The sequence below is a fragment of the Setaria italica genome, chromosome VII (genome assembly GCF_000263155.2).
Source record: "Setaria italica strain Yugu1 chromosome VII, Setaria_italica_v2.0, whole genome shotgun sequence".
Taxonomy (NCBI): domain Eukaryota; kingdom Viridiplantae; phylum Streptophyta; class Magnoliopsida; order Poales; family Poaceae; genus Setaria; species Setaria italica.
In genome coordinates this window covers 20461477-20481727 of record NC_028456.1, presented here as the reverse complement: position 1 = coordinate 20481727, position 20251 = coordinate 20461477, and the positions used below count along the sequence as shown (strand labels likewise).

Genomic DNA, 20251 nt, shown 5'->3' with positions numbered 1-20251 from the left:
GGTGGAAAGATTAAGACCAGTATTTGTTTCAGTGTTTTTCCAATGCCGCTGATGCATATTGCTCTTAGGTGATTCTACTTTTTTCCCTTTGGAACTGCACGATTGTTATTGATAAAGAAAACACAAAAACGAGTTCACAGTTCAGTGGGTCTCAGGTGGCGGTCTGGCAGGGGAATCGGATCCTCTGCAGTCAAGCTCATGAACGTGTGTCTGCAGTCACACATCTCCAACGTCCGCTTCGGATCAGACGGCGCCCGACAAACTCGTCTACGCAGGCCGGCCCATCTCAGCCCACAGCCCCACACCACCATGCGACTGAATCAGCGTTGCCGCCCAGCTGCTCCGGCCGTTTGTCTGCTGCCGTGCCGTCCTCAAGCGTTGCTCGGTGGCGAGGTTCCGGCCTCCTTGCCGATGCATGCGCCGCTCAAGTACGGACGAGGTGGTCCCCAAGCGCATGACCTTCAACTGACCTTGAACTGCAGAGCTTGTTTCAAAAGACTAATCTGCTAGTTTGTCCTGTGTTAAACTGACGAAACTGAATGCCCTTTGCACTCTGTAGAAACTAAATGACAATTGTACTATGAAGAAATAGAATGATAGAAACTGAATGCCAATTTAAGTGTATATGACAAACTGAACTTTACACTTGAACCACAAAACTAAAAGCTACTCTCCAAAACCAAGCTTGACACCCATGCGATGTTTGTGGCAAATGAAGGGTGTGGTTGTGTTCCAAAACCAGATCAACCACTTTATAATTTCCCTTCTCTCGATCCATTATAACACCCATACAAAATTGACAATCAGTTCTAGTTTCAGCTCTTGGACACTTTGTAAAATGATCCCTTTTATCTTCCAATCTATGTCTCTCATTTCCACAAACATATCTGCAGGACGTAATCTTCCCATCCAACTTTCTTTTGTTCGTGTACCTTTTTCTATCCTCAAATCCTTTTTGACCTCCATAACTAATCCAAAACATCCAAGCCTCATCTATAGTACTGAACTCCGTACCAACTTGAGGTTTCAAATTAGGCAGCAAACCCTCCCTACAAGAAAAAAATTGATTTGGTGGTTATTTGAACAGCTAAAATCTATCTAATCTTATGGAGAAAAAGTAACAACCATGGTGTTACGCACCTATGTTCTTCCATCTCAGGGGGTATTTGGAAGATAGGGACTAAACTTTAGCCACTGTCACATCGGATGTTTGACACTAATTAGGAGTATTAAACATAGGCTAATTACAAAACTAATTGCACAACCCCTAGGCTAAATCACGAGACGAAACTGTTAAGCCTAATTAGTCCATGATTTGACAATATGATGCTACAGTAACCATTTGCTAATGATGAATTAATTAGGCTTAATAGATTCGTCTCGCGATTTAGCCTAAGAGTTATGCTATTAGTTTTGTAATTAGCTCATGTTTAGTCCTCCTAATTAGCATCCGAACATCCGATGTGACAGGGCTAAAGTTTAACCCCTGGTATCCAAACGAGGCCTCAGATATGCAGATTTCTTTTTCTTGCAGGCAAGATGATGTTTCCTTTAATCTAATGAAGGAGGTGGAAGGCAACCAAATCCACGGCTTGATCAAATGGAAGGCAACACAATCTGAGTATGTACAGGAACAGGTGAGGAGTGAAGATTAGATTACCTGTTCCTCGGCCGACGGTGAACGGCCAAAAGCACCAGGTGATCGCCGCCCTCGCAGCTCGCTCCTCGCGCCAAAAAAAAAAAAGCCGTCGCGCCAAAAACGCAATCCTGCACGTTAAAAATGAGCAGCAGCGACTCTTTCTAGGGAAAGAGGCCATGTGCTTACTGGGCCTCGGCCCAATGCGTGGAGGCGTGGACAGCAGGGAAGCCGGTCGCCGTCTGATCTGAGCGGACGATGGATAGGCGTGACTGCAGACACACGTTAATAAGCTCAACTGCAGAGGATCTGATTCCGGCTGGCAGATGCATGATTTCACAATTCACACAAGGTAAGGCAAAAAAGATTGAAGTTACAGACTTAAAGTCAGAGTCTGGTCGTGACTGATACGCAAAAGCCAACTCAATGTAGGCACCAAATTGCAAAAAATGTAAGGAAGAACGAACGAAAGGAACTCCTAACCATTTTAGAGTACTTATTAAGAGTAGCTGTACAATTTGATCAGGGATTAAACTTCAAAGAACATTTCCCGCAAAAAAAAGAACATGACCAGTAACTTGCCACTGAAAGTGAACCTGGACTTCACGAACATGTATCATCTTAAGGAAGATCAACCCCGAAAAGGTCACATCTATGTGCCAGCACATCTCCTCCTACGGTCAGCCGGAGAACACGCGGCAGCTAGCGCCATCCACGACCACCTCCCTTCTCCGCCACAAGCTGGAGCCCCACGTCCGTCGCGTGCTGCGCTCGCTCAGAGCGCGGGGATGGAAATGTATGGAAAAGTATCATTCGCAGTTCCTCCCTTCCTCACTCACTCAAGTGTTCCTTCCTCTTCCTTCTGGTTTGCGCAAGTGTCTTGGCATAGAGCTGATATCAACCTTGCCGTTTAGTCAAGATACGTGTCTAAGAGGAGTGGGTTAACAAACATCGAGGGTAGCACAAACTACATGTGTATGCGAATAAATTCTGTTGTTGACATTCTCGTCACGCATCCCATTTCTGTTGTTCATCCATCGGTAGTCCATCTTTCTTTAACTTTTCGGTTTGCGCAACATTTCCTCCCTTGTTTTCATAATGCTTCCGAGTTCATTTTTGCAAACCTACACCTAAGTAATACCTTCTTCCTTGTATACCACACAGGAATAATCAACCCACCACTCGCCACCTAAACTAATCCCCATTGATCCAGCATAACACGTAGAGGGAGAACCAGTCGGAGAACGTCATCACGAGAGCCCAAGAAGAGGAAGAAAAAGAATGGCGTCGGTCGATCGCTCTGAGGGCTTGCCGGGATCAGACCTTGCCGTTGTTGTGCTCGTCGATGTTCCTGACGGGGCCCTTGAACCACTTCCTGGCGTCGAGCGCCCACCAGAGCATGATGAGGCCGAGGCAGACTCCCAGCGCGATGGGCGCGTAGTTGAAGGTGTCCATCCTGATCGGGTACGACGTCGGGAGCAGGAACACGGCGCAGGTGTAGCAGATCCACAGGAACGCCACGAGGCAGACGGGCCTGCTGGCGGCGCCCAGGTAGAATGGCCCCGGCCGGAAGTCCTCCTCCCGCATCACCATGCGCGCGAAGATGGGCACCGCGTACCCGCCCACCCACCCGATGGTGGCCACGGAGGTGATGGCCGTGAACACCACGTTGATGCGCAGGATCGGCAGGCCCAGCAGCGCGCACACCGCCGCGCACAGCCACACCGCGTTCGCCGGAACCTTGCGCCGCGGGTGGATGCGGCGCCACACCGAGGAGAAGGGGATGCCCCTGTCCCGGGACAGCGCGTACACCACGCGGGCGGCGCTCGTCGTGATGGAGAGCCCGCCGAAGAAGAAGGAGCCCCAGATGACGAAGAGCAGCACGATGGCGCCCGCCGAGTTATGGTACCGCCCGTGGAACGCGTCGTACAGTATCTGCGCCGGCACGAACGCGCCCGCCGTCTCGTTGTTCGGGTCGTACAGGTAGCTGAAGTCCTGCAACCATAAAACACAGACCCTCTGCATCATTTCCAGAGATTTTTTTTTCAGAGCATTTCCGGAAGTGTGGCGGCCAAAGTGTGTTACCTGGATGCTGAAGGTGAGCGCGAGGATGTACGCCCACCCGAACACGGAGATGATGCCGATGCTGGAGAGGATGGCGATGGGCCCGTTCTTGTCCGCACCCTTGGTCTCCTCCGTCAGGTGCGCCGCCGCGTCGTACCCGTACAGGGAGTACTGGCTCACCAGGAAGGACAGGACGACGGCGTAGGAGCCGCTGCTGATCCCGGTCACCTCCGGTGTCGTCTGGAAATGGGTAAACACGTACGACGCCGGCTGCGTGGTCTTGGCCACCAGTGGGAGCATCACCACGATGACGGTGCCACCGATCACCTGCGGGCATCAATCAAGCAACGGCTGAAGCTGGAAACCAGGCGAGACACCGGAGCGTGTGCGCTACAAGACGGATAATGGATCTCCGAATGTGGCAAGTGGCAGCTTTAGAAGGGAGTGTTGGTACCTGCCACCACATGGAGATCACGTCGAGGACGGCGATGACTTCGAGCGCGAAAGTGTTGAGCACGGCCCAGATCAGGGTTAGCCCGATGTACATGACCAGGAATAGCCAGCGTGGGGTCAAATAGCCACCGCCGGTGTTGGTGCCAGTGCAGAGTAGAATGATGCTCTGCAACACTTGGGATCCTGCATATGCCTGCAACAGCAAAAGGGGAAGATGAGTCAGCATGACAAGCTGTGTGACTGGTTAAGTTCATGAGAATGCTGAAGAGGGCGGTAACTTCCCGTTGTTTGGAAATTGCAAAGCAGAATAGAACTTCTATATTTGGTATCGTACCAATTTATTATGAGTTGGCATGACAGGTTGTGTGATTGATAGTCCATGAGAGCAGTAAAATAGACAGCTAATAGTTTTCATTGTTTCCTCATAAGGATCAAATGGGGATTTTTGAAACACCTGATCAAATGGAAATCGTAGCAAGATAGAACATTTATGTTTGGTATATAGCACGACTTAGTATGAGTTGGCATGACAGGCTGTGTGATTGAATGAGTAGTGAAATGGACAGTCGATAGTCTCCGTTGTTTCAGGATCAAATCGAAATCGCACACCAGAAACAGAGGAAGATTGCTACAAATACCTCGAGCATGTGATGGGATCAGTCAGCTATGAAACAGAGCGTACCTGTGTGCCAATTCCTGCAATGAGGCCGATGGCCTCCAGCCAAGCGCAGCACCAAGACGCCAAAGGACCCCAGACTGGACCAGCCAAATGAGCAGCCCAAAAATACAGAGAGCCAGTGGTCTGTTCCCAAACAGGAAAACCGTGTCAGCACTCAGTAATCTTGCATGCAGCTTTCGCCGGAAGAACAAAGCACAGGTGTATACGAACAATGCATTGAAGTTACGTCGTGCCACTAAAAAAGTCAGAATAGCAAAATTTCAGATTTCAAGGCTGTATAATTTGGCATATGATGTTTATCTGTCTTCTTCTGACTTCAGTAAGCACAGGTGTTTAAAAAAATTAAAAATGGTTCAGTATGCAGAGTAGTGACAGACTCACAAAAGACAGCTACAGAATTGAATAGGTAACCTTGCTTAACATATGGTAACAGTTAAATAAAAAAACATGCAAGTGACGACACGGCGTTGAACGCTTTGAGAATCCCCGAGAAAACAAGATTTCTACGGCACTATTTTAAACTGAAACACGACTGGCCAAATCTCTATCAACACGGAAATCTGGCCATACAAGGCAACCAGCACCAATCAAACGATTAAAGACCAACGGCCAAATCGCGAATCAAGAAACGGTGACCGGAGAAAGCGCAGCAGGAGTAGTAAGCAAGGCGGGGGGTGTGCGTGCGGTGCGTACCGGGAAGGAGGAGCAGATCTCGGCCATGGCGACGCCGACGAACCAGGTGAAGAAGGAGACGACGACCCAGCCCCAGACGAGGGAGGCCGGCCCCGCGTACTGCAGGCTGCTCCCGTACAGCGGCGTGATCCCCGTGAAGAGCGTCATCGTCGAGAAGGAGATGGCCAGCGTCTTGAACAGCGTCTGCAGGGGGGCACATGCCATGCCACACAAGTAATTATCATATCATCTTGAGAACCCCAGGAACAAACCAGCAGCTTATGCTTCAGCCGCAGAATTGAAGAAAGACAATCAGGATCGCATTTCAAAAAGCCGATCAAAATCACATTTCCAACCGGTGTTCTTCAAGAAAGAAAAAAGGAGAACGCATTTCCACGGCGCGATTTTAATCCGTGACAGGTTTCGCAAAACCTGATCGCGCCATCTAGTAGTACCTCAAAAAAGGCCAGCAACAAACGAACCCGTACGCAGAGGACGAGAGAGAGGAGAAAAAGGATGCGTGGAAATCTCACCATCTCCCTCCGGAGCTCCTGCTTGTACCCAAGCTCGTTGAGGCGCTTCTCGCCGGAGTCCACCACCAACCCCTCCCCACTCTCCCCGGCCATGGCGGACGCACGAACGGAAACCAACGGTCCGCGCGAGTCGCCTTCTCCCTCCGCGAAACGTAACCCCGCCGGCCGCCGCCTCGCCCTTGGATGGGATGGTTACCGCCTCGGGGGACGACGCGCCTTGAGAAGCGCGCGGGGAGGGAGGAGGAAGCGAGGCCTAGGCGCTCGTGGGTGCAGGAGGGAAGCAGTGGAGAGGTCCGGTACCGGGAGGTGAGGTCGGACGGGCGCCTGCGGCGTTGCTTGGGCGTGCGGTGCGGACGTGCGGTTGCGTCTTGGCTGGTTTGTCTCGCGTTCGTTGTTATATGCAGGCGGCACGGCAAGCGCAAAGTGCATCGGGTTGACTAGAGCTCGTCTCCTCCTGCTCCTGCTAGTAGCAGCAGCAGGTCTGCAGGTGCTGGTGGTGATAGTTTATTTTGTATCATGGGAAATGGCACGCGCACCCTGAAAGCGTACCAAAGGCTGAGCTCTCGTCTCGTGGTGTTTTGATTTTTGAAGCATGGCGCGCTACAAGATTTTGAAGTGACGAAAGATTTTTTTTGTAAGCACGGTACAAGATTTCACTTTGTATAAGCAGGTAACAAACAAACATGCCCGTAGGCGAAGGTCACAGGCTTTTGGTGACGAGTCTGCGGCTCTGCGCCGTGTGCTTCTGGAAGACCCCCCACGCTATCACGCACGCCACGTGAACGCCTAGCTAAGTTTTCCTTTTCTTTTTTCATGTATGGCCACAAATCATACCCGTCTCCCTAGTATCACACCATTCGGGCGTGCCCATGCGTACGCATGGTGCTCTAATTTAGTGGGTGTTTGTATACTAGATGCTAAACTTTAGCAGTGTCACATCAGATGTTCGGATGCTAATTAGGAGGATTAAATATGAGCTACTTATAAAACTAATTGCAAAACTCCTATGTTAATTCGCGAGATGAATCTATTAAGCCTAATTAATCCATCATTTGTGGCTACTGTAGCACCATATTGTCAAATCATGGACTAATTAGGCTTAATAGATTCGTCTCGCGAATTAGATTCCATCTGTGCAATTAGTTTTGTAATTAGCCTATGTTTAATACTACTAATTAACATCCAAACATCTGATGTGACAGGTGCTAAACTTTAGCATAGGCTATCCAAACACCCCCTAGTTTTTTTGCTCGTGATGAAAAAATAACGGAGGATGCTTGTTCGTTTCATTCACGCGGGCGTGCTCCGTAGTCTGTACAGTACGGGTGTTTGGATCTAATTTTTAAATTTGAGTTGTTTGAATACCAATTAGAAGAATTAAACGTGAACTAATTATAAAACAAATTGCATAAATCGTTAATTATGGGTTAATTATGTTTAATAGATTCGTCTCGCGAATTAACCTTTATTTATACAATTAATTTTATAATTAATCTATATTTAATACTCCTAATTAATATCTAACCATTCGATCACCCCGAATCCTCGGCCGTCCTGCAACCAAAACCCCCGAATCCTCGGCCGTCTGCAAGGCAGCCCACGTCGCATCCACACTTGTCATCGCGTTCAAACGGTGGACGGGCCAGGCCAGCCGGAGTTGCCATTCCTCCGGGCGTTGACCGAGTTTATCCAAACGACCAGCCAATGACGCCGCTGGCTCAGCTCGCAAACTCGGTAGCTATCAGCTCCTGCGCAAACGTCCAAAGAAGGCCTTTGAAAGGTCTGCATGCCGACGTAGACGGAGGAAAATCGCGCACGACTCTGTCACTGGAAGAATTCTCACTCCGCTTTACCTTTTCCAGAACAGCACTGAATAGCGCAAATCTGCACAGCATGTCATTAGAATTTAGGTGCCTTACGACTTACGTGTACTCTTCAGGTCAACTAAAAAATCCAGTTCCCAAAAATGGAAAATGGGTGCTAAAATATAAAGGTGCGCGATCTTATAGGAGAACTCAAATCATCATGTCGATCCGACGTCAGTTCGGTAGTTCAAAATCAAGCTTAATTACCAAGAGAGCAACGTTGAAAATGCATAATTTAAATGGCCATTCCCCATTCTCAGAGAACCGGCGGTCTCCTTGGCTGCACGTAATGCTGACGGTATGGGTTGGAATGCGCCTGTTCTCCCAAACAGAAGGGTCACGTTCAACAGACACTACACCTTGATCCCGTTCACATGTGACAGACATGCATGTTGCAAGTTTGCAACGCCCTTTGCACGTCTGAGAAACGAGACCACGCGCGTTGCCGACTCTGAGAAAGCCAGAACAGCAAAGGAATTGCCCCCATCATCTACTCCCACATCTCGGAATACATCCAGCTGCCGGTCAGCGTTCAGTTCTTCCAGCCTGCCGCCGACAAGAATGTGCAATCAGAGTATGAGAGCAGTGCTGTCATGAAACCATCATCATCTGGGCAAGGTTTCAGGACAACTTGGCAGGCACCTGCCGATGCAATCCTTCAATTTCATGGATGGCACTTTGACTTCGCAACCACCATCAGCCAGTTTTTCTCCAAGTGACAACGATGTACAGATTCTTTAAAGCGAAAGGGGGCGAGGACAAGTCTTCCTCCTATGACCCAGCTCCAAACTTTGCGGCTGGGAAGATACTCCCACGCGGCTATCTCGCTAGAATAAAAGGTAAGAGCATCTGACCAGCTCATCAGATCCTAATATGATAATCCAGCTCCAGGACATAGGATGACTATATCATTAATTCAACTTGAATGCACTATCCAGAAAAAATATGCTATTCGTATCTGCACAGGGTGGGGCTAACTGGGAACCATCAGAGGCTCAGTTGACTGAATCAAAAGTATGTACTCCGGCGATTATTCTCTCTGCGATGTCATCTGAAGGAGACAGTCGAAGAAAAATGGTCCCAGAGAGCCCTATTTCAGAATGTCCAAAAGGAACCCTTTGAAAGGTCCAACGCCTCCTATAATGGATATGTTGTACGCCTCTCTGTTGGAGAACAATGGGATGGTTAAAGAATTCTAGTCTGCGAATATACTTTACAGTTTATCCATGTGAAAGAAGTTTATATGCACATGGTAAGTGTAACTTGTTCCTGAAAATTTTCTAAGCAGTTTGAGAATAGCGACAGCCAACGGCCCTAGTTCCTATATGGCAATACCATTGGATGGCAAGACTACAACATATGACATGTTCATATATAACTTATCATTCTAATACTCACAAGACTTCAAGTGCTAGTATCTGAGCATTCCATTGTTATTAGAAGGATATAGATTTTCCAGCTGATATCATGAGAAGAAAGGATTTTGTGTTATTATAAATATGGTGTGATGAAACCTTTATCGGGGAGTAAAGAAAAAAAAATATAAAGAACACATAAAGGATGTGTCTAGAGCTCCCATTGCACATGGTCAAGTATAACAGTGCCTGATCACTCTTTCATGCCCAAGTTTGCATGATGATGATTTTACGAGTAACAAAAAATATCGATGATAAAAAAGAAATAATTTACTCCTAGTTTGATCGACAGGAACAAATCCTGAAGCTGCTATGATTAAGCAGGTTCTCATTTGCTCTTTATAATCATGGACCATAGCTGTTTCAAGTTTTCCTTAAGTTTATTTGGGTCAGCATGGACCGGCATTATAAATGAACTGAGCCTGAATTCCAGAGAAACTTTTGGAGCTTGAATATTACTTGGCCTTCTCTCCCTCCCTCTAATAATTTTCCCATCCTGTATCTTATCTAAACGATTGTTTTTCAGGATATGTAGCATTCTAGATTTTAAAGAAGTAATGCTGTTACTGCCTACCACTTTGTCCAAGATATTATAAACACAGTTATGCCAGATTAGGAACTAAGATCACAATGCTTTACATATTTGCTGTATTGCTTGTGAGGCAAACATAACCAAATTGTGGAAATGAAGATAATTATCTAAACTGAAATAACTTAAAATGCAATCACTGATAAAGGTATAACAGTATTGGACAAAAGAACACGGCAACCATTTGATTAGAACTCCTTTTACAGATAAACAGGCTATATTTTCAAGCGAAAGAAATTTTGGTAATAAGAAAAGGTGCCATACCTCTATGTAAAAAAATAACTATACAGAATCAAAAGAATGGACAACTTGTTCCAGAACAATTCTAGTCTGGCTGTCCAAGGGCTTCTCCTGGGCGTCTGAATAGGCAATATTGAGCAGATAGAGCTTCCTTGAAGCAACAAATGCAGCTGAGAAGATCCGCTTCATCCCTCCCCTGGTGCTATCCAGTGCGTATTCAATTTCATACACTGTCAGGCCACCATGACCTGATCTCTCTCCAGCTGAAATCACCTCGGCAGACTTGGTGCTTTCCTGTTTTAAGTGAAAAGAATCGATCAGCTGCCTGGAGGCTACTAGTTCACCAAACATATCAAAAGAAGTACATAGAACACAGGTAGTATCAATGACAATGAGAATCCTGATCAGCACATTAGCAGTTCATCTAAATGGGGAATTCCAACTGCCACACTGTGTGCAAGCATTAATAAGTGGCACTGAACAGAGGAGTTGCAAAACAAGGAAAGCATTGTTCAGGCACTTATACCTTCTTCTTCTCTGCCTGAAGAAGCCTGTCGGCGACAAACTGCGGCGTCCCAAACTCCGTCAGCGAATTGAGGCGGACAGGGTTGACGACAACCCCAATATTGTTACTCCCTTTCCCCTCCTGCTGGAACAGAGCCGTCGCGCCCGCCTTCTCCACCTTCACCAACCACACATAGCAGCACAAAATTTCACATACGCAATTCGCTATCCCAAAGTACAAAGAGCATCCTACGCTGCTACATTGCATTGCTATGCACGCAGTACTTGCGTCGTTCAGGTTCAAGTGCTCCTGACCTTGGGCCAGGAGGCCGGCTTGAGGAGGGTGAAGCCCTGCTCCTGGTCGGTATAGCGCTCCAGTTCTAGCCCATCTGGAACTCCACTTTCTCCTTGTCCTTCCGCCGTCGCCTCCGCCTCGAGTTGCGCCGACGAGGCGGGGAAGGGGAGGGCGGCGAGGAGCAGCGTGGCAGCGGATACGGCCCTCCGGGTCGGGAGCGGAGGATGGGAGGGGTGGGCCTCACATTTGGGCGCGACGGCTCGGGCCCCATGCGGGCGGCGGCGGTGACGGCCGGCGAGCGCTAGCGGCGGGCCGGAGCGGGGACAGACGTGGGACATCGGTATCTCGTCGGGCTATGCCGCTGTGGCGCGGCTGTGCCTCGCCGCTCGTTATCGCGCTTTGACACTGACTGGTGGGTCTTCTAGAGGTAATGGGCTGGGCTGTACAGATGGTTGTGCCAGAGCCCGGACCGTAGCGGTAGCCTTCTTCTTCCTCTTGAAACGTTCTTGAAAAAAATTTGTTAGTCAATCCGATCCATAAGTCATTTCAACTTTCTAAAAAAATTAAAACCTCAATATTGATCAAATTTATACAATAAAATACTAACATTTATAATAACAAAGATGATTCATTAAATATATTTTCATATTATATCATTTGATGTGATAAATCTTTGTAACTCTCTATATAATTTTGATCAAACATAAAATTGATTTGACTCTTCAATGGAACGGAGGGAGCCTATTCAATTTTCTAATCCTAAGCATGCAGTCTCCTACCCTCCTCTCAAGAAGATCTTAAAGATGCAGTCTCTAAGAAAAGAATCTAAAAAAAATAAAGTGAAAACTGCCCACACCGGTGCTCACATTTTTCCAAAATTATTCTAAAGGAAGAAACAATACATGAACATGTTACGTGCACGTGCTCACACTACTTGAGGGCCTCAAAACCTGTTATACGTGTTTTTGTAACTAGGAAAGGGGTGTACATTCAATAATCTGAACTAGGAGTGGATTTGTGGCTTGGGACCATCATGGCTTTATGAACTAGCGAGAATGGAAGAAAAGGGTAAAAAATATCGAGGAAATACAGGATGGTATGTGTTTTTAAAAAATTGAAAGATACAAGAATAGTTGGAATCGGATGGGGTACCATTTCTCTAATGACCACATCAGAATGCACCCCCAACCAAACCGCTGAATGCAGTATGCCACTCCCATAAGAGCAAGTTAGGATTTATATAGGTCTCTAAATCAATAAATAATTAAACAAATAGGGAATAACAGATTGTAGACATTGATGCATTTTTTTTATAAATTTAATCAAACCTAGAGAGATTTGAGTAAGACAAAGTAAAATGAACTAAATTTTACGAGAGAGAGAGGGAGGGGGGGAGCATTTTTCACGATAAGAAAAAAAGATGCACTATTCAGTTTCATCCAAGTTATTACATGTGGGATAGCAACATTTTGGTGTCGGACAAATTTTTGTCAATTTGAAATTAGGCGCACGGCACGAGTTTATGAAGTGGAAAATCATGGAGATGTATTGTAAGACGTGACGCGAAACTACGAGAGTTATGGAACCAAATGGAAATCAATCACATCTTCATCAACTTGTACAGACTCTCGTAGTGAACCATCGGCCGAAGAGCCATTGCAAGTTGCAACCGACACGTACAAGCACAAGGACGACGGAACGGAACCGTTGCCCACTAGTAGGCGGCAACTCGTCGCTCTGAGGAGCCGTGGAAAAAACTGACACGGCTACACAAGCCACGACGCCAGAGGTCCAGAACCGGCCAGTCTCACCCAACAGAGAAACGGACACCACGCCGCGCGCCGACGCACCAGTCGCCACCAAACACCGCGAAGTCTCCGCCGGAGTCCACCACCCTCGCCGCGCCCGGCGCACATTGGCTGCCGCGGAATAAACAAAGGGCACGGCACGACCGCGGACCACCAACCACAACCCTCCCCGCGCCGGCCGCCGTTTCCCTTGACCCCGAGTCCAGGCGGGCACGCTCCCCGCACCAACTCCCCCCAAAACCCCCCCTCCCCTCCGAAGTCCAAACCCAGGCGAGGCGCCGTGGTGGAATCGACCACTTTTCTCGGAGGCCGCAGCTCCTCTCCGCTCCAAGGGCCGCCGCGCTGCTCCCACCTCCCACCAACCCAACCCCTAGTCACCCAGCACGCCATGGCCGACCGCCTCGCCGCCGCCGCCGCCACCTTCCGCGCCTCGGCCGTCGCCGCCCCGTCCGCCCGCCGTGGCGCGCGGGCCAGCCGCGCCTTCTTACCCAACTCGTCGGCCTCGCCAGCTGGCGCGCGCGTCGGCCTCCGCGCCGCGCCATCTCGGCTCCCGCAGGTCCGTACCCTTTCGCCTCTGTTGGGTCTCAGCTCTCGAGGGCGGCTTCAAACGCAGATCGAAATGGTGCGGCAGACCCGGCTGTTGTTGACACGTGTGTACTTTACGTGTGTGATCGCAGAAGGCGAGGGCGGTGAGGTGCGCGGCTGTGGCGGCGGCGTCCGACGCGGCGCAGCTGAAGGCCGCCCGCGAGGACATCAGGGAGCTTCTCAGGACGACACATTGCCACCCCATCCTGGTGCGTACCGTGGCCCTTGTCGATGCTTAATTGCTCAGAAACTGCTTCGGATCATCACCGTTATCTATTGTGGAAGATTTGGGATGTGACTAGACCATTCGCGACCTTGCCATTGCATTTTAACAATAGAAGACGTGAGACATTGAATTGCGATCCTATGCAGCTGTGATCTCTTACTAACTTTGTTAGTGGTGTCCATTCTTATACGCCTCTGCAGCACATTGTGCGTGAGCACTGAGCAGGTACCCAGAAGTGGCCATTATATTTGTGTCTTTTGTGCCTGTTAACCAGTAATCCAGTATTCACTGTTGAGCAGGGGCAGATCCAGAAAATCAAATGTTATTGGTTACTCCAAGAGCTTGGGTTTATTTCTCGCTTATAGGTGTTATTTCCTAGTTATGCTTAGAGATTTACTTAGTGTTTGCTAAAAGTCATTGGTGCCACACTGCCACTTGAGGCCAATGAGTATGTGCTGGAGTTGGCCCTGTTGCTCAGGTTAATATACGTCTTTTAGTGATGTACAAAGACCCATTTAGGCAGGTAAAAGTAAGTTCTACATGGATGGTTTGTTTGTTACGAAGTGGTATGAAGTATATAAGATAAAGACATGAAGTCAACCAGTATGAATGTAAAATGAGTGAGTGACACGCCAGTGAAGTTTGATTAGTCATGGTAATTCAAAAAGAACTTTCCATTCAAATTTTACAATATAGTAATGACTAATGATAATATGTAGATGAAGAGCATTATCCAATATACGCTTCATGGTCATATCAGAGTCTGTTCATTAGTTATGCTGTATTTTCATGTATTTTACCTTTGCATGGTCATGTGAGTTTGTCTTATGTTTTAGAGGTTGAAGGTATCACGGGACCGTTTTTCCAGTTAAATGCTGTTGCTTGTAATTGTGCATAATTCTATTTGCCTACCACATGAAACGCAATTTTCTGTGGTCCTGTATCTTCCTAAGACAAATGTGTATGGAGTCAGGTTACCTTTGGGCTTCTTCTATTTATGCAAGATGATTGATTGCTATTTGTTTGATTGGATGAAGGTCCGTCTGGGATGGCATGATGCTGGTACGTATGACAAGAATATTGAGGACTGGCCACAACGAGGAGGAGCTAATGGAAGCTTAAGATTTGATGTTGAGCTGAAACATGGAGCCAATGCTGGTACTTTTACTAGACTTTCTCTCAGTAGCATTACTTTATTCTTCTAAAGTGTACTTGGTGACTAAAGGTTTTGGTTGAAATTCTCAAAGGCCTGATAAATGCTCTAAAGCTTATCCAACCAATTAAGGACAAGTACCCGGGTATCACTTATGCGGATTTATTTCAGTTGGCAAGTGCTACAGCAATTGAGGTCTGACCTTTCCCTCATTGAAGTATCTACGTATTTTATTTTTAATATATTACTTCCATGTTAATCCTAGTTAATCTCACTCCAGGAAGCTGGTGGCCCAAAGATTCCAATGACATATGGACGGGTTGATGTTACAGGACCTGAGCAGTGCCCGCCAGAGGGGAAGCTTCCTGGTTAGTACATCTCTTCATTGGACTTGCAGTGTTCCGCGTCTAGTACCGATGGCCTTTCTCAATTTGTTGGGAAGAGTTAAGATACAAAGGATATGTATTAAGATTTCTCTTATCTGCTTGGAATATCGAATAAGTGTATTTCTCATGTCCAGAAATCAAGAGAATACCTCCATGGCTACATTGCCACATTGATATCAAAACTGTTCTTATGTAGGAATAGATGCACTGGCATGTTACCCAATTCCATTAATCTGATCCCTATCAACTCTTCTGTTCTCCTTTATCTTGTGCTTTATAGATGCTGGCCCAACTTCACCTGCTGATCACTTGAGGGAGGTATTCTACAGAATGGGCCTTGATGACAAGGTGTGCAGATGACAGCACGTAGCCAATTTCAGTCTGTGCTACTAGTTGCCTTTGTTGAGCTGTTTGGAATTTGAATCCTGTGTAGGACATTGTTGTCTTGTCTGGAGCACATACACTTGGAAGGTCCAGGCCTGAACGGAGTGGCTGGGGAAAACCAGAGACAAAATATACCGTATGTTCTTATCTTCTTTATGTGAGGTGCAATGCCGGAACATCAGTTATTCTTTTCTGCTGGAATTCTGTTTTAGGCATGATTTGTTCCATCCACTATGTTCTGATTAATGATTGCATTGCTTTTTTATAATTTTGCAATAAGAGAAACATTGTGTATATTGTGCCTGCACAGCTCTTAGAATTGTCCTTAACCTCTCTGGCAGGGGCGGATCTGCACCCCGTGCTGGGGGTGCTGCAGAGCACCCCCTTGGCCCAAAAATCCATGTGTCACATCTCAATTAGCTAGTCTAGTGTGCATAAATATAAAATTTATGATCAAATCTTCCATCCTTGTTACTTCTTCACGTGCAATACCATATATCATTTCTTGTATCAGATACCACATCTATGATATAATTTAGCTTGACCCATCGAAGCTAAATAGATTTAAACTGTCAATATATAGCACCCCCTTAGCTCCATTCCTGGATCCGCCACTGCTCTCTGGAATGCTTTTGTTCGATATTTATGCACTGACTAAGCTACATGCGTCGTGTATTGTCTCTTGTTCTCTTTTATCTGACTGTTATTTAAAGGATCTAAATTTTTTTGTTTCTTTTTTTCTGTACTAAGTAAGCTACGTGTCATTTATTATCTCTTGGTACTTTATTCATCTTACCGTTCTATTCTATTTAAAGGAGTTAATTGCTTACTCTAGATTATATATAAAATCCTCTCAAAACCATTGGTATTACCTGGACATATGAAGTCAAACGTGTTGCACTGTGTATGTGGATAAATTTTGCTGGACCAATCTTGAATTCATCTACCATGTGCAACTCTTACAGAAAAACGGTCCTGGTGCACCTGGTGGGCAATCATGGACACCTGAGTGGCTGAAATTTGATAACAGTTACTTCAAGGTACACTTCTTTTGCCACACAGTGCACACTGAGAAATAATCTGAGTTTATCATATCTGATCTGGTAGCAATATTTCAGGAGATTAAAGAGAAAAGAGATCAGGATCTTCTGGTCCTACCTACAGATGCTGCTTTATTTGAGGACCCAGCGTTCAAGGTGATCCCTGATACTCAACTGTATGATGTCAGTATCCTATGAAATAATTGTTGAACTTACTGTCCGAGAATTCACAAACACAACCAGGTCTATGCGGAGAAATATGCAGCGGACCAAGACGCATTCTTTAAAGACTACACTGAGTCTCATGCTAAACTGAGCAATCTGGGTGCAAAGTTCAATCCTCCACAGGTCAGTGTGAGCATTTCTGAGGTCGCCCTTTTCACTTGCAGTTTCTTTAAATACCAAATTTCAGACAATGCTTCGTGTTTGGTAGGCGACTAGCTTCTTCCAACAAAACTGTTGCTGATTTGTTTTTCCTCCAGCATGCTGACCAACCTTATCGTCCTTTACTCAAATTGATCCTGCAGGGATTCTCTCTGGATGATTAGTGCTGCACCTGAGACAGCCCGTGAAGCAGGCTCATACTCTCCTAGAAAAGGTGTCTATTCCTCCTGCTCCCCAGTATGTAGAGTCACTTGGGTTCTCTATGGCTCTTTTGGCAAAATGAAGAACCAAGCAGTTCATCTAGACATCTACTAAAGATAATAAAATAACTCGGCTACTGCCCCTTGCAGGATCAAAGAAACACATACAATTTATTGCTCATCGTGCAAGATGGAGTGGTCCCCAGATTTTCATGACGCAAGACGGAGTCTTTCAATTTTTCTTGATTTCGGAACCGAGCTTGCAAATAAATCGAATAAAAGAACTGACACGGCATGAATTTCAGAGCCTTTGTGTGATCCTCCGGAGTCGGGATAGAGCTATCTAATCTGATGTTTCATTTCTCTTTCACATAATGCTTTGCGTGTACTGTCAATTTTCTACTAGCAAGTAGCAACATGGTTCTCTATTTGTCTATACCCCCTGCACGGGGTTACAGCTGCAGATAACAGCAGATCTGGAGCACTTAAAAACTTTCTGGACCCTACCTCTCTGGCGCCCGTTGCCGAGTGCTTCCCAACCCAACACAGGCAGGAGTAATTCTCATCTGGCGATGCTCCCGGATTTGTCGTCACAGGCGGGGAGAGAATCTTTAAAGCAGCGGATGGGCCACTTGGCCACGGACGGACCCGGTCCACCAACTTGGGCCGGGCGCGACCTGGATTTGGAATTTTGGATCGCCCGGTTGGACCGACTGGCTGGTGGGCGCCCACCACTTATGAGAGAGCAGGGGCTGGGCAACAAAGACATCATTAAGGGCAGCAGCTGGAGCAGCGTATAGTAGGAGTAGATGTTGTTGCTGATAGGCCACGGCGACGAGCCGGCATTAACTCTGATCAGCGTCACGTGCACGCCACGTGCCGGGCACCAACGGCGCGCTCTGTGGCGCAAGCGAGACAAGTAGCCAAATTACAAACTTCAACGTGACCGCAGGTTCGTGTCCCGTCACTTTACCGGTGATCCTAGGGGCAATTACCGTCGCTTCCCGCCAATGACTCAACCGCTTTTATCCTTTTCTGTCTTATTACTTTTCCTTTATAACGAGCGACGGAGATAGTTACTTGCTCAGTGCGTCCGGTACTCTTTTTAAAGGTATCTGAGCTAAGATTATGAGTATGTCTTAAGCGTACATAGATAAGAGGGAAAGATCTTAATCCAAACACTGACCATTGATCCATACTTGCAGCCATTTCTTCATTTCTTGGGCTTCATGTGAATATTCTCTATCCTACTACCAGTCTACTTCTATAAAATTAACTAGGCCTTGAAAAACAAAGTAGAATCATAGCAACGTAACCCTTACATTCGAAGCATGAGATACTAAATTCCAATCGCTTGGCTTTTTCACCCAAAGTTAGATGAGTAAGGGTCGTTTGATTTTAACTCCGTTCATTTCTTCTATTTCCGGCTTCTATTTTATTCGTTCATTTCTTCTATTTCCGGCTTCTATTTTATTTTTCTTCCATTTGCTTTGCGCTCGGCATTGCGTACTTTTCCGTACGTCTCACCTATTTGACTCACTTTCACCCATTGTATCTTTGTTGTTCCACTCTGGGGTGGTCGGGTGGAGTCAAAGGGAACCAGCAAGGGCCATGCACCCCCCTCCCCAAAACCCAAGTGGCAAAAAATTTTTTTACTCACAGTATTACCAGGCTGAAATGTTTTGTTTACTGTATCTTGATTATCAGTAACGTGAGCATAATGTGGCCTGAGTCTGAAGGCGTTTTCATTTTCTTATCAATCAAGCCAAAATTTGCTACAAGATACGAAAAGTGATGTCTATTTGCTGAGGGACACCCTTCAAAATGTAATATATTGGAAAATACTCTAGTTTTGTGTAAATTTGCTGGAACACACTACTTCGATTAAAATAATCTTTTTAAGTTTAAAAGGAGAGAGAAAGGAGCTGAAATGTCATTTTTCCTTCTTTCTTCTTCCTCCCTCCCCTCTTCTTTATTCTCCCTCCTTCCTCACTGGCAGTTTTGTAGATCTACCGGCACTACAGCAAGCTTCTGCGACACCTGCAATGGTTGCCATCAAGCCGTGCAATGCTCATGCCGACCCAGCCGCTCGTCCAGGTCCAAGCCATCAGGTTGCAGGGCCCGTATGTTGGCCGTCGGCAAAGCATCTGTCCTGCGAGGCGTGGCGGAGCAGCGCCGGCGGCAGGGTTGGCGTAGCGCGACAGGGAGCGATGGGCGACAGTGTGGGGGAGCCATAGAGCTCACCACCACCACCACTGTGGGGAGAGGTGGCGGCGCAGCAGAGCTCCACGGGAAGCAGCAAGAGGCGAGCACAGGCGGATGAGAGGAGCCTTCACAAGGAGAGAGGGCGACAGGTAAGCGGAGGAATGGATGTGCGAGCTCGAGGGGTGTTGTGGCTGCGAGGAATTGGCTGGAGACCTACCCACGCCGGCAAATCGGACCGGCGAACGGCAGCAACACGGGTATCGACCTGATGTGATTCGAGCAAGCCATTTTGTTTTGAGAGGAAATCCCCATGAGCTCCACGCGCGAGTGTAGGAATGGTTGCCCGTCGGCGGCTCGGGCAAGACGGATGGTGGCGGTTCAGCAGGTCGACTAGTAGTGCGCTTGGAGCGGTGCAGGACAGGTGGGGCACAGGTGGCTCGGTCAGTCGAGGCATGGCGTGTCGGAGCAAAGGAAGAGAAGGAGGAGGAAGGAAAGAAGAAAGAACTGGCATGTGGGGCTAGGGAAAAAATGTCATTTCTTCACATTTCTCTCTCTTCTTCTGTCTAAAACTGGCATGCGGTGTCTTCCAGCAAATTTACACAACATGTGAGTGTCTTCCAACATAGAGAGCGGTCAACGGTGTCTTGCAGCAAATCAACGTCACTTTGCATGTTCTGTAGCAAATTTTGCCATCAATCAATGGCTAGAGATCCCACGACGTTCCGTTGCTTGCTGATTTGCCATCATAGTTCTGATGCGCACTTCTACCTCCGCTCTTTCACCCAAGTCCCTAACCCTATCGCATGCCGTGTCGATGCATAGTCCATGGCATCACTCCGCACACCTGAATTAGCATGAGTGCGCATCAATTAAAGCGACAAAGTCGATGATGAAATAGTAGGGCCTCAGGCTGCATCTATAGAGGTGAGATTTCA

The 20251-nt window shown here is 47.1% G+C and overlaps 3 protein-coding genes across 4 annotated transcripts; 1 reads left to right on the top strand and 2 right to left on the bottom strand.

The window, feature by feature from the left end:
• Positions 1 to 2103: 2103 nt before the first annotated feature.
• On the bottom strand, positions 2104 to 6418 carry LOC101770769 (amino-acid permease BAT1 homolog). Its single transcript, XM_004975602.2, has 6 exons — positions 6038 to 6418; positions 5526 to 5708; positions 4836 to 4955; positions 4155 to 4346; positions 3722 to 4027; positions 2104 to 3631 (listed from the first exon to the last, which is right to left on the bottom strand). The coding sequence occupies exons 1-6, from the start codon at positions 6128 to 6130 to the stop codon at positions 2954 to 2956; spliced, it is 1572 nt and encodes a 523-aa protein (XP_004975659.1). The 5' UTR covers positions 6131 to 6418; the 3' UTR covers positions 2104 to 2953.
• Positions 6419 to 8771: 2353 nt separating this feature from the next.
• On the bottom strand, positions 8772 to 11343 carry LOC101770083 (psbP domain-containing protein 2, chloroplastic). Of its 2 annotated transcripts, XM_004975601.4 has the most exons (4): positions 10966 to 11343; positions 10673 to 10828; positions 10171 to 10440; positions 8772 to 9065 (listed from the first exon to the last, which is right to left on the bottom strand). In XM_004975601.4, exons 1-3 carry the CDS (start codon positions 11281 to 11283, stop codon positions 10189 to 10191), a joined length of 726 nt encoding a protein of 241 aa, XP_004975658.1. In that variant the 5' UTR covers positions 11284 to 11343; the 3' UTR covers positions 8772 to 9065; positions 10171 to 10188. The 2 variants fall into 2 exon arrangements, with proteins under 2 accessions (XP_004975658.1, XP_022683810.1); XM_022828075.1 differs by lacking the exon at positions 8772 to 9065 and having other exon boundaries at positions 10018 to 10440.
• A 1427-nt stretch (positions 11344 to 12770) lies between these two features.
• Positions 12771 to 17486, top strand: LOC101769679 (probable L-ascorbate peroxidase 7, chloroplastic). The gene is made up of 12 exons (XM_004975599.4): positions 12771 to 13309; positions 13431 to 13547; positions 14602 to 14722; positions 14812 to 14912; positions 14998 to 15085; positions 15384 to 15451; positions 15537 to 15623; positions 16453 to 16527; positions 16606 to 16683; positions 16771 to 16875; positions 17055 to 17125; positions 17262 to 17486. Exons 1-11 carry the CDS (start codon positions 13142 to 13144, stop codon positions 17073 to 17075), a joined length of 1029 nt encoding a protein of 342 aa, XP_004975656.1. The 5' UTR covers positions 12771 to 13141; the 3' UTR covers positions 17076 to 17125; positions 17262 to 17486.
• Positions 17487 to 20251: the final 2765 nt, after the last annotated feature.

Excerpts from the sequence above, each read along its gene's own strand:
- LOC101769679 (XM_004975599.4), top strand. The coding sequence starts at position 13,142 with ATGGCCGACCGCCTCGCCGCCGCCGCCGCCACCTTCCGCGCCTCGGCC. Across the intron at positions 15,086-15,383 it reads GCCAGAGGGGAAGCTTCCTG|ATGCTGGCCCAACTTCACCT; the intron begins GTTAGTACATCT and ends TGTGCTTTATAG. Across the intron at positions 16,528-16,605 it reads TTGATAACAGTTACTTCAAG|GAGATTAAAGAGAAAAGAGA; the intron begins GTACACTTCTTT and ends GCAATATTTCAG.
- LOC101770769 (XM_004975602.2), bottom strand. The coding sequence starts at position 6,130 with ATGGCCGGGGAGAGTGGGGAGGGGTTGGTGGTGGACTCCGGCGAGAAG. Across the intron at positions 4,347-4,835 it reads TTGCAGGAATTGGCACACAG|GCATATGCAGGATCCCAAGT; the intron begins GTACGCTCTGTT and ends TTGCTGTTGCAG. Across the intron at positions 3,632-3,721 it reads CGCTCACCTTCAGCATCCAG|GACTTCAGCTACCTGTACGA; the intron begins GTAACACACTTT and ends TTATGGTTGCAG.
- LOC101770083 (XM_004975601.4), bottom strand. The coding sequence starts at position 11,283 with ATGTCCCACGTCTGTCCCCGCTCCGGCCCGCCGCTAGCGCTCGCCGGC. Across the intron at positions 10,829-10,965 it reads AGCCGGCCTCCTGGCCCAAG|GTGGAGAAGGCGGGCGCGAC; the intron begins GTCAGGAGCACT and ends TGGTTGGTGAAG. Across the intron at positions 10,441-10,672 it reads TTCAGGCAGAGAAGAAGAAG|GAAAGCACCAAGTCTGCCGA; the intron begins GTATAAGTGCCT and ends CACTTAAAACAG.